Source organism: Zosterops lateralis (assembly GCF_965231275.1).
Source record: "Zosterops lateralis genome assembly, chromosome: 4".
Lineage (NCBI taxonomy): Eukaryota > Metazoa > Chordata > Aves > Passeriformes > Zosteropidae > Zosterops > Zosterops lateralis.
In genome coordinates this window covers 18,283,019-18,296,381 of record NC_139765.1, presented here as the reverse complement: position 1 = coordinate 18,296,381, position 13,363 = coordinate 18,283,019, and the positions used below count along the sequence as shown (strand labels likewise).

Sequence of the window (13,363 nt, the reverse complement as noted above, 5' to 3'; positions counted from 1 at the left end):
ATTTCATTTTCATTTCCCTAACTCTGTGGGTTTGGTAACTATTACATCCATCAAATATCACCCGTGGAGAATCCCATAGGGCAAATTATCATAAATCAAAACTTTACCTTCTATTATTCTCTAGATAAGGTTCTGCAGCCTGTTTTAAATCACTATAAATCCCTGTCCTGTCCCACGCCATCCAGTCATTTCTCGGTGAGTCGGTTAACTCTTAATCCAGAGTGGTGGCTGCTCAGTGTAGTCTGCATTTAGAGCGCGTTAATGCCCCCTCCTGCCAGCCCTACCCACGGCCTGGTGCCCTGCGCTTCCTGCTCGCTTGGTGCATTCCCAGCCCGAGGGACGGCCAATGGCAAATGCTGGGCAGCACAAGGAGGGAGGAATTGAGGGCAGCCGAGTACAACGGTCACTGTTCACACGGGGAAAAGGAGCTTAGTTCAGCTTGTCGTTTAACAACGCTGGCATCTGGGAGAAATTAGAGTAACTTAATTCCTTCCACAGAGAGCCCACAGAAGCTGAGGTTATGCTGCCTTCCAGGTTATTATGCTTGGAATATTAAGACTGAGGAGGCAGATAAACGTAAGCTTGAAGTTGTAAACATTATTCATACAAAGTGCAGATGGCTGTGTGCCTCATTTTTGGGCTGACAAGCACAAACTCACAATAACTGTAGCTTCTGGTGCTGACTATAACAGACTGATACTACTTAAAATGAGGCCCATGTGCTTAAATGCTTAAAACCTCTGGCATTTAATAAAACTGACCTTCTCCTGCAGCTTTCTGTGCTTCAGAATAGATGGAGAGAGTCTCAATTCACTGGTGAGATACAGAATAAATGGAAATTATTAATCCTGTGTGAAATTCTCTTCCTAGTAGATGTGTTGCTTTCTTGCACATTTATGTGTATGAGAGGATTGATTTTGGCAGGAGCAGGGTGAAATGCAGGTGGGTGTGTGGGGGGGTCCGGGATCACTGGGAGTGCAGAATTGCTTCCCTGCACAGATAGCACCACAGAAGAAATCACAAAGATAAGAAGGGAGAAAAGAAAAAGAATTAATCTATCTATCTATCTATCTATCTATCTATCTATCTATCTATCTATCTATCTCTCAGAGTAAGATTCACAGAACAATGTGAGAAAAGGCACTCAGATCCCCAAAGCAAAAGAAGTGGGAGCACAACTGTAAAAACACCACTTCAGCTGTAGCAGTTCAGAGTAACACATTCTTTTATTATTGCATAATTACTGACTGCTGAATGTTTGAAAATGCACTGACATCAAATAAACATCTTGTGATGTACTACTGGTCTAAGTAGGCCTTTATCTTTAAAAACCCTAACTGGGGATCAGTCATTAGCCAGTGAGCACATAACCTGCCCTATTTGTATAGCCAGAGTGAGAACTGGTAAATGAATGACAGGGCAATAGGGAACTGACAACCTGGCCAAAATATGTGTGACCTTGTGTCTCACATGCTTCAGGGTTTGCTGGAGATTTAGGGACAATCACCCCCTCTCCTAAAGAACTTGGATGTTAATGAAGCTGGAGCTGGAGAAGAAATGTAGCCATTCTACCTTATCTCAGGCACTTTTGCCACACACAGTGGATTCACCAGTGCTATGTCCCTTTTCTGATGTGACAGCTGCAAGAGCTCCATGAATTACTGGGGAAAGGGAGTGGATCCAGAATGGTGACAGCTGTCGTGATTGGCATTTATCACATTAAAATATTGAAAACCCATTGATTAAAAATTGCATGTATCTGCAGCATTTATCTCCACTCACATTCTGTGTCATGTATCTTAAGGTGTAAGCCCACTGGGTTATGTGACTGCTGATACTGTTTTCCGCTCCATGTGGTGTGCATGAGTTCCTGTTTTATTGTAAGTGGAAATAAAACAAGAAATGTGGTAAAATGAGACAGAAAAAAAAGTAAACAAGAACTTAATAGATCTTAAACACTTCATGTTTATTGTACATTAAATAAAACAATTTCCGTTAAGTTGAGAGACTGATGGGTCAGATTTAGAAAATCAAAACTTCTATAGGAAGATATGTTCAGCTTAAATGATCATCAATTACATATGCATTAGTTACATTATAGTAAAACCATATTCTTTTAAACAATTCTCTGGTGAATAAGATACATTATCAGAGGTATGTTTTCCAAGGATCTTATTGCACATCTACTGGCTAACCCATGTACTTCCAGTCTGAAAAAGATATGCTTTGTACCACTGAGTACAGACTAACTGCCTCCTTATGCTTGTTACACAGCTTCCCCTCTTTCCTCATTAAAAAACAGAACACGATATCAAACAGAAAATAAAGCCGAACATTACAAAAGATGTGTTGTCTTCAGTTCATTTCATTTCAACCTCAAAGCAATCCATGCGTATTCTTTCTTTTCAGTAAGAGCAGGTAGGGAAAACAAAAGGACAATTAAGAAAAAAAAAAAAAAGGTCATAAAATCCCCCACCGCACATATTATTCTGTCGTTGCAAGAACTAAAATGTTGTTATTCTGCTACCAGCTTCGAGTGCAGTGGGAGGAAGCGCTGTGGATGGACTCTCACTTCCCTTCAGTTTTCTCTGCCTGCACTTCACGCATATACGAGTCAATGATATGCGGAGGCACTCCATCCATTAATAGCTTGAAGAATGAAAGCCCACCTGCAAGCAAGGAAAACAGGTAATCTTCAGGTTGAAGGTCCCTAGAGCAACAGATTTGAACCTTTATTCTCTGGCGCAAGTGACAAGTTTTAGTCAGTCCCTATTACATACTTTGAGATGTAGTAAAATTCAGCCCTGCTCAAAAGTCCAGTATGACATCTAACCATTATTTAATTGGTACTAGACAGACCTTTTCTGTCCTCTTGTGCAGGGTGAATTTCATTTCTAGGCTATCATATATTCAGTCATTTATCTCACCACGTGCAATAGTTTATGATAAGCTTCACTTCAAATAACTCTCCTGGCTTTCCATTGCACTGGGTGGAGTATGGTCAGAGATGGAAGTCAGTGCAGGGGGAACAATGTAGAAAACACTGACCAGGATGAGTTGTGGAAAACATGCAGAGATACTCAATTTATTCTAGTTTTGGGTCTTAAAATGGTTTCTAGGTATTTAGCAAAATATTTACCATGTTGCTTGAAGTAACAATCGAGATGCCATAAATGAAAGAATCATATAAAAAAAAGCCAGGATTTCAGATACAGTCTCCAGAGAGAGAGATGATAATGAAAGCTGAAATTTTCATCTGCTGGAGAAGTCTAAGTCTAAGTCTAATCATTTTGGATTTGCTTTTAAATTCACTTCAAAATTTCCCTTTTCGTTGGGCTTGTTCAGCCTGGGGAAGGGAAGGCTCTCGGGAGACCTCAGAGCACCTTCCATTACCTAAAGGGAACTTAGGAGAGAGCTGGAGATGAACTTTTTACAAGGGCCTATTGTGACAGGACAAGGGGTAGTGGCTTCAAACTGGGAAAGGGTGGGTGTAGGTTAGATGAAAAGAAGACATTCTTTATTGTGAAGGTGATGGGGCCCTGGCACACATTTCCCACAGAGGTTTTGGATGCCCCATGAAACTGAAATAAAAGCCATGAAAATTGAATGGAAGTATTTCTGTTAGTTTCACTGAAATCAAATGATGTTTGGAAGAAATAGTGCAAAAAAGATAAATATTTTGCTAAAAACTTTAGAATCTGCTCTTTCTCCAGACAAAGGGTGTGAATTGCTTTAAGAAAGCTATATACCATTACTTTTCTCTTTACAAATCTGCATGAATATTGTGTTCTGCAAGTTGCAAACCATTCACTGATAGCTGCACTTACCTTCTGAGCTTTCTCTGGAGCACACCAAAAGCTTTAAAGCAAAAGTACATTGCCAGGGTAAAGATAACACTCTCTGAATGCTTCAGCTAAATGCAATTGAGCTGATACTTACAACTTTTATGCTGAGTACAGATTTTTAAGAACTTATAACTTTTATTAACACAAGGATTATTCAATTAAAATGCTATTAGTTACTAGTGATTATGAGACTGTGCTGTCTCATTTAATTGTCATCATTGTGGCAGAACAGTTTGCTTCCAACCCTAGGTAGAAGCACAATACAGACAAAAAAAAAAAAAAAAAAAAAAAAAAATAAAAAAAAAAAAATCATGCTTTTTGGCATTCTTTCAGCTCATGGAGTGCAAGTTGTGCTACAAATCACTCATTTTTAAAAGAAGTTAACGCTGGAATAAATATTTTGTTTATGTAGAGGCATATTCCTATAAAAATAACTTGCTGAAAATACATAATGCTCTTTTTATTACTTGCATTTTATTCATGCTAATTAATCATGCTAAGTCATGCACTGTTAAATTCCATTGAAACGTGCACCATTAGAAGATATGGGATGTACTACTGAGAATTACCATAACAAGCATTTACTAGAATCTGAATTTATATGCCTTAAATCCATCATGCTGCTAACTTATAAAGACATTTTCATTAAGTGACATAATGAAAATCATGCCATACTAGGCAGACATTGTATGACGTATAAACAGACATAAGCTTCATATGCAAGAACCATATGAAAGCTTACCTTAGATGACAATATACATTCAAAAATCCTTACTGTGTAACTAAGGGAGAGAGAGAAAGAGAAGTAACAATTTAATTGCAAACACAAAAGTGGAGAGAAAATGTTGAGTGAAATTATTATTGCAATTATGTCAAGATGATAATTTAATCCTTAGTCATGTAAAATATGTGGGAATAGGAGCACATGAAGAGTAAAAGGTAGGGATCCAGTTCCACTTCAAATTTATCATTAATATGTAAAAGCTAGATTAATAGGTACAAGTAACTATAAAAACCTCTAATTAGTCTAAAGTATAGATTGTAACCAAATTATATTTATAATAAAAGTTTCCAAAATGTAGCTTCAAAGAAGCTAGCACACACACGCAGACACACACACACACACACACACACACACACACACACACATATATATATATATACACAGTATTTTCCACCAGGGAAAAAAAAAGGCACACACATAACACCTAAGCATATATATATATATGTTGAAACTCTGTAAGGCAAAATAATCAAGTACAGACTAATTACACACCTGTCTGCTAAAGTATGTACTTTGTCATATATCTACATTTACATTACTAAAGCATGCTATTTACTCTGTAGGGGCCCTTGCCTTTAATTAAATATTTTGGCTCTATAAAACACCCATATATATACACTTATCTATGTGTATGTCTGTAAAAGCACTAAACATTTTACCTATTGAAGCCTTTAACAAAAATGCTCCAATACTTCACAAGCTGCAGAAACATTATCCAGTCTGACCTCCTAATGTATTTAAGGACTGAAATTGTAAGCCTAGATGCATAATATATTGCAGACCAGTTTCTGGGCATCACTGTCATTTTAAAACTGCACAGTTAATATTCTGACTCTGGGCAAGATTGCAAGGAGAGAGATATTTTCTAGAAAGAGTAGAAAGAGTAAAATTTTCTGAACTCCAATGAACTTGAATGTGAAATAAGCTCTAGAAGAAATGAAGTAAATGAAGTCAAATTTTCTGCTTCTAAGTAATTAAATCAAGATTTCATCCTTAGAATTGGTAGGTTAAGTTCAAACATGGATTATCATTCTGAGCACTAATTTGCAGCCACAGAGTAATCTGTTATAAAGAATGCCTTTTAGTGCAGCAAATGACTTCATGATACTTCTGGTCTTTCAATAATTCCACAAACTAAATGAGAGCTGTTTTTTTGAAATGGATATTTCTTTCTCCTGGAAAGATCTAAGATCTAAGTGTTGTGGTCAAACATATTCACAGTCGTTAAATAAATTCTTCATAGATACATCTACTTTTATGCAATATGTCTAAAACCTCAGTAATTCTGATATTAAATATCCATATGATTGGATATTTTCTTGATTAATTTGGCCTTCTTTGCTCATGTGACATAGACAATGTATGCCATGAGTCACTAGCTAGTTTAATCTAAAAAAGCAAAGAAATACACACTTTGCATGCAGAAAATGCATTTGCATGTGGAAAGAGAGGGTGGGAATGAAATGGAACGTCCAGAGGAGTACGCGCATTATAAACCTGATTATCCCCCGCAAAGCTGAGTGGTTCTCCTGGGTTAATTACTCCATGATAGATCACTGCAGAATTAGAATATTTATAGTGGTATTTATTCACATTTGAAATTTTTCCCAGTTGATCTTAACACCTTTTAAAAATAAAATTTCTTATACAGCAACTTTGCTATCACTAACCTATTATTAGAATCACCAACCTTTGTTTCACTTCTAAGATAAAGGTTCTCTAAAGCTGTTTTTTCCATGATAAAAGAAGCACAGCACCTTATCTAATTCTTTTCATCGACCTCAGTGAAGCTAATAAGGAATCAGTTCTTTAGTGCTTGTAATGGGAGATTTAGACCCAAATATAGTGATCAATTTCAACAAACTCAAAAGATATATACACTAATTTTTGTAATGAGATTCTGCATATGTTGTTATCTTTGAAGATAGATGAGAAAGAATCATCTATTACATGACTTTTTACATGTTTACAAAAAAAGCCACTATATGTGCAATAGTAAGCGAGTAGATCATATAACTTCCATCTTTAAATTCACTAAGCAAAACTTAAAACCAAAGAACAAAAGATTGTATGTCTGAAATAACATCAGTAAATGAAAAACCTCTTATGAGGACAGAATAAGTTTTTATTATTTTTACTGTGCTTATAAGTTTCACTAAAATGGTTTCAGGAAACGAGCATTACATTTAGCAACAACTAGGGGGGTTAATTTTATACCTAAAATAGTGTAAGGAAATGGCTAAAAATGTAGAAAATTGTAGCATACTGATAGTATTCATTGCCAGTGTATTCCTAACTAGTCAGTTGTTCGAATATTATGCACACTCTGAAATCCTAGGCTGTTCAGATACTTTTGGAGCTGAGCATTTATATAGGCACAATAATTTAAGTTCTCCAATATGTCAGAGATGGATGGCTAAAAGTAATTCTAGCCAACATAAGGAAACATAGCTTGCTACAATAAATATTCTTGCATGGCATAGAGATCTCTAGCAGGACTTACTCGTAAGTCATACCTACTACCTGTAGTAATAGCACTGTAGCTTGTACGTTCACCAGATAGGCTGCAGAGCCTTGAGCCTGTTAGTCTTATTCAGACAACAGTCAACTCTATCTCATCATCTTACAAATCCAGACCTTGATAGTTACTTGCTGGAATAAAGCTGAATCAGTTTAAAGCTGTACATAAGAAAACAAACACACACACACATACACGCACACCCTGCAATTCATTTCCAGAGAGTCAGAAATCCGCAGGTCTCTGCTCTGCATCAGCATGGTGAGCAGTCATCTGGGGAGCCCTCCTAAATGAACAAACAGGCTGGGAAACTTAAGAGGATGATAAATCAACATGTAAGTCAATAAAAGAGAGAAATAAGATATAATGATGTCTTTGTACTCTGGCTGTTTTAGACTAATTTGCTATATTTGCCTAGAGCAAACCCTGAGCCTATCCTGGTTTGCTAAGCTTCAGCTGCTGTGTTCACTTAGTAACATAATTTGGCTTTTCAGTATAAAAAACCAGACAAAGCAACTTTCTCAGGTGTTGAGATCTTCTGTTATGGTGTGAAATAGAAAGTTTGCTTGTGATTAAGGAAAACAATCTTACTTCCAGGATGAGGACATTGCCTTTTAAAGACAGTATCTTAAAAATAAAAACTAAGAAATACATTATGCATATTTCCATTACATTTTTTAAGTGTTAAACTTAAAATAGACCAAACATTTATCAAAATGCCTTCTTGCTGGTAAATCTGAGCCATGGGACGAGATACATCAGAAGATACAGAAAATGGAAACTGAAATGCAAAATTAACACCAAGGCAATCCATAAAAATTTTAAATGAGGTTTTCATTATAGACTAGCATGATGGAAGTAATGTTATTAAAGCCATATTGATGTCACTTAAATTCTCTCTGAATTCCTTAGTTAGACACTTCCTATCAGCTGGCTTTAGACAGTTTTCCTTACTTATAACCTTGGAATAATTTTTTGAGAAACACTTAGTTTATTCCACAGTTGAAACTAAACCTTTGGTGGGAATTATTCCAGTTAAATATTACCCTATCTTTTCCTAGGACGGAATTTTCTGAAAAATATGGTCCTGAGATTATTCATTAGCTCTCCTATCCAAGTCCTGTTGCCATTCATGGTATCCCAGTTAATTCTAAACTACCTGAAATTCATAAAAAATATCCATTAATAGAAACAAAACAAAAGAAAGCAACCAATATTATTTTGTCCTAACAGAGCTATTGATTTAATCCAGGAAAGTCAAACTCCCTTTTGCATTTGCCTTGCATTCTTTCAGCTCTGTAGACAGTGCTCAGGCAAAGAAGGTGTTTGCAGAGTTTAAAAGCCCTTACCTCTTACTTCCAGTTTACAGTCCACTTCTGCCTCTCCCAGCTCATTGACTGCTCGGCAGGTATAAGTGCCTCCATCGTAGGGGCTTGGTTTGCGGATCTCCAAGGTACAGACTCCTTGGTTGCTGAACATCCGGTACCTTGGGTCATTCATTATCAGCACTTTGTTTTTCATCCAGGTTATTTTGGGCTGTGGTAAAAAAACAAACAAAAACAAAAAACAACAAACAAACAACAACAACAAAAAAGCCCAAATGCACAAACCTGTGAACTGAGATATTTTATCCCCTGTTCTGTGGTGTTCAGTTAAAGCTGAGTAATCAGAAATTATAAAAAATAGATGAACTAGTGATACAAAGGAAACTGTAAATGTTAACTCAAAGATAAGCATTGGCTGCATCATACATCTGTTTTTTAGCGCTTTTTTTTCAGTGCAGCTCTTATCACCTAATTAAAGTCATAAGTACAAGCCTGTTATCAATACAAGGGCTGTGTAATGATGGCAAACATCTGATCATCAGCTTTTGACATCCAATTACTCTAAGTCAATAGGAAAAACATTTTTCCACAGTAATTTGCACAGTCAGAAAATGTGAAGGTGAAGGGTGAACAGTACTCCAGATTTCTCATTTTACTAGGCCAGTTCAGTTTCTCACACCAGAAAAATTATCTCAATAAGACCTAATTCAAAAGAAACCACAAGACACATTGTGCAGTGGGTCTGAGAAACAACGTGGCACCCAGAGCATTCCTGTAATGTGCTTACTTAGAGAATAATTAGCTCTTTATAGAAAAATTATAGCTTTATTTTGGTAACAAATTACTGATATATTAACTGTGCAGCTGTTGTCAGTGAGAGTTCCAGTGAAGTCCCAGCCTTTTCCTGAGTTATCTATGCATTAACTATTGTAGTGCCTGTAGCACAGGTAAGCAGTTCCTTTCTTCTTGTATTCTTTAGAACCCACACCTGTCTGTTTGCCTTCAGCCTGGCTCATGAGTTAAATGGTAAAAGTGGCATTTAATTTTTACTGTCAGGTTAAACTGTCTCGTGTTTTAAGCGCTGCAGTCAGAGCTGTGCTGTACCTTGGGGTTGCCCCGGACGCTGCAGTTGAGGGTGGCATTGTAACCAGCCACAGCAAACGTGTTCACCAGGGGCTGAGTGAACAGCGGCCGCTCGCTGAAGTCAAAGTCATTATAAACTGGGTATTTGTAGACTTTACCTATGAAGTGAAAATTAAACATTTATAAAAAGAGTATTGGCAGATAGCTCAACAGCCAAGCACATTAAATGGCTACAGAGAGTCAGTTGTGGTCTGCACTGCTTTAGGTACCAACGTGACTCCACTAACTGCACTTGTAGGGGAGGCTGGAGGTGGGTCTGCACAGTGACTATAGCCCTTGGTCATGCAATGGCATTGATGTCTGAGAGCTCCTCTTTATTTCCTGTGCAGGTGGTACAGAAAGCAATACATGTTTCTTCCATGTCTGTGCCTGCATTCCCTGCATGCTACAGAGCAGGATGGACCCTGACCCATGTACTGCAGGAAGCCTGTCTTTGGCAAGCCTTGTTGACTCTGCTGCCAATTATTTTTTACAGTTTGTTCTGATTATAAACTGTCTCATTATCTGAAAATCCATTTTTATTTCTGCTTCAAACAGTACACTGACAATACAGATACCTGCACAGATGCAGTTTCTGAACAAGGAAAACATGGTAGTAAAATGTATTTTCTCACTGCCAGTTTATCCCCACTCTGCAATGGAGATAACCACCAACAAATCCTCTTGAGCCACACACTCATCTGGCATTTAAAGTGGCCAGACAGACAGACATCTATTCCTATGCACAGGTATCATTAAGCAGCTTTGCTTCACTGAAAGCTGATCCAAGCTCTCATCCTGACTTCATTGCAGCTTAGGCCTGATACTTGCTCTCATGAGAAGGACAAGTAAAGAGTGCTAAAAAAGAATTCCTAGAGCCATTTTCTTGTTCATGACTCCAGAGTCTTTCAGCCTGGCTGTGCGCATTGTACAGACTGCCTGTCCTCTGCATCATGGCAGTCATGTATTCCTTTCTTTCAGACAAACTGTTTTGATTTTCTTCCTGTAAGCTATTTGGTTTTAGAATTTCCTTGCCATAGGAAAGTTTTGTGGTTTTTAAGTTTACAGTGCCATTTCCAACTGACATCTTCTGAAATGTCAGGATTTTTAACTGCAGAATCAGAATTTGCCCAACCTCACCCTCAGGAGACATGAAGCAGGGGTTATGCTTTTCTGTTGCATCCTGTCTGAAATGCAACAGGAGCACCTGCACAGCTGATGCCAAGTCTCCAGTGGAGGGCAGTGACCCACTGCTTCTAACAGAACAGCTGCTTTAGTCCTCTTCAGCTCTTGTCAATGCATATGTGCCAGTGGTGATGTGAGTCTGAGACCAAAGACCAGAAAATCTCAGAACCTGGGAGAAATGTCCCACTCCCGATTAAAAGCAGTGACTTTGAGCTATGTGGACAAACCAAGAAGTCTGAATAGGAAATGCCCTGGCTGTTGTACCTGGCCTTGGGGCTGGGAATGCCTCTGAATGCTTTAGAGATATGGCCATTACCCTTATTACCTTCCAGCCTCTGAGCACCCCTTTCCCCCTTGATGAGGCATGGATAATGAACTAACCATCCTTTGCAATCAAAGCACTCTCTTTGGTCATGGTTGCATCCTCGCTGAGGCCGCACATGTTCTCAGCAAAGACCCTGAAGTAGTACTCGTTGCCTATGACCAGCTCGTTGATGGTGGCACTGGTGCGGTGGTAGTGCTCGATCACGGTGAACCACTCCTGAAAGGCACAGACACACAGGGTGAGCTCCCCCCAGCACCCTGCACCTCCCAGACATCCACTGCAAGAATCATCAAGCTTCTGGGTATAAGTCCTTCTTTGAAGAGGATAGAGCTAACAATAATTAATAATGAAATGGCTGATAATGGCAGTACTGCAGAGCTCACTGCTGAGCAGTGAAGGCCGAATGGAAAGTGAAACCTGCTGAATTGTTACACTGGCAGCTGGAAGGGTTCATTTTAGCAACTACAGTATTACAGAGGTTGTGTTGTGTGAGCAAGGCAGGCTCCCTCATTCCTAATCCACACTGCTGACAGAGAAAGTACAGTTGCAGATAACAAAGCTGCATTGCTGTGGGAAAGGCAATAGCATGTCCTGTTCTGCAGTAATATGCACTCATGAGAGGCCAGTGCGTTAATCTCTATCACAGGCTGAGTTTTCATGAGAAATGTAGTTCTGTGCTGGTGGTTCTCTGATATCTAAAGGCCGAGATGGGCAAGTGGGTTTTAGTGCTTTGGTCTTGCAGCAGTAATGGGACATGTGAATTCTGTCCTATTACACAATCCCTAAACAACAAATTGAGATGAAAGAGGTTAATGCTAAAAATGCAATTAATATTAAGTGCAATATGACCACAGCAACGTTTTTGCTTTTCTTTACTCTGCCCTAAATAGTTTCCTTGTTTTTCTAAAGATGAACTTGTGCTGAGTTCCCTGTACCACAGTTTGCATTTATATTTGGTCAACTTTAAGAGCCAAAGTTCCTTTGGGAAAACAGTTTTTTTGTAGAAGACCAGCTGTGCCAGAATTGCAAAATGCGCCACCACAGATACTGTGAGGAAAGTGACCTGAACAATCCATGTCACACTGAACTGTAGGTGCTGCTTGCTGTTGTTCCTTTCTCCTTATCACAGTAATTTAGAGGACACATAGTTCTGATCACATACCAGAAAGCTTATCTTCTTACAGTTAAAGAGAGAGAGAGAAAAAGAAAAAAAAAGAAGGATGGGAAGGAAAATAGTGGCATAGGAAGAATGAATTGATCAGACCATGAAGGAGATTAACATATTAATGTGGGGGATAGGAGGGGACAGCAAAAGATTTTCTTGGAGAAGGCAGCTCCCAAAATATTGTCCTAGATTTCCAGTGTTTATATTTGCAGTAAATGTTAAATCTGAGAATCTGACTCTGTCTTTTAAGAATGTGTAAAATTTTTGTTAGTTTGATGAAAATAATAAATATTTCTGTATTGCACTTTTCATCTGTTAATCTTAGAGCGGTTTCAGAATTACTTATGTACTGTTTTGCCATGGGTAATAAGGAGTGGCAATGAATTACACAGTGTGACATTGCAGGTTTGAAAATAGCAGCAGTGGTACACTTCTGTTCTGGTAGCAGCCTACTGAATACAGAACTAATATTTTAAGGTTTTATTTTCTCTCCTGAGGCAAAGGAAAAATGCAGAATTACTTCTCTCAAACCCACCTATCCTTTCCTTTTTAAGTCCTCCTCTTTGGTATAATTTAAAAATATTCCCATTTCTAGGCTTTAGTTACAGTGAAAAATATTTTTTTTGAGATTTTAGAGAGCCCTTTAGAGATTTTTTGAATGCTGATAAATCAGTGCTTTGTCCACCTATGTAATTTTAAGCGTGTAATGCTTTTTTGTTTCTAAAAGGGAGAATCATGGGTACATCCAGCTTTTAAACATCTCCTTATTACTTACCATACTCTTTTTATCTGCTTTTTGAATAGTGTACCCAGTAATGGCAGCATTGCCATCATCTTTTGGTGGCTTCCATGATAAATTTACATTCTCTCCCCAGACATCCTCAATAGTTACGACCTCTGGTGGACCTGGGCGATCTGTAATGAAAACATGACATATTCTACTGTTTGCTTTCTTTATCTTTTCCCCACACATATCTTCCAATTAGTTTGATTTCTCTCTCTTTCTTACAAAAAAAAAAGTCAAAGAAAGATGTGGTTGCAAAATAAAACTTTCCAAAGTGAAGGGATGTCAGAATTACAATAAATTTAATAGT

At 38.1% G+C, this 13,363-nt stretch overlaps 1 protein-coding gene across 1 annotated transcript in view; it reads right to left on the bottom strand.

Annotated features, from left to right (window-relative positions):
- Window positions 1-2,554: 2,554 nt before the first annotated feature.
- Window positions 2,555-13,363, bottom strand: part of MYBPC1 (myosin binding protein C1) — a 68,843-nt gene continuing 58,034 nt past the window's right edge. The window contains exons 25-31 of the mRNA XM_083860135.1: window positions 13,045-13,184; window positions 11,161-11,320; window positions 9,577-9,713; window positions 8,497-8,683; window positions 6,127-6,185; window positions 4,588-4,627; window positions 2,555-2,669 (exon numbers count right to left, since the gene is read on the bottom strand). Coding sequence (XP_083716261.1) covers window positions 4,607-4,627; window positions 6,127-6,185; window positions 8,497-8,683; window positions 9,577-9,713; window positions 11,161-11,320; window positions 13,045-13,184 — 704 coding nt within the window. The 3' untranslated portion in view covers window positions 2,555-2,669; window positions 4,588-4,606. The remainder of the gene's footprint in view (window positions 2,670-4,587; window positions 4,628-6,126; window positions 6,186-8,496; window positions 8,684-9,576; window positions 9,714-11,160; window positions 11,321-13,044; window positions 13,185-13,363) is intronic.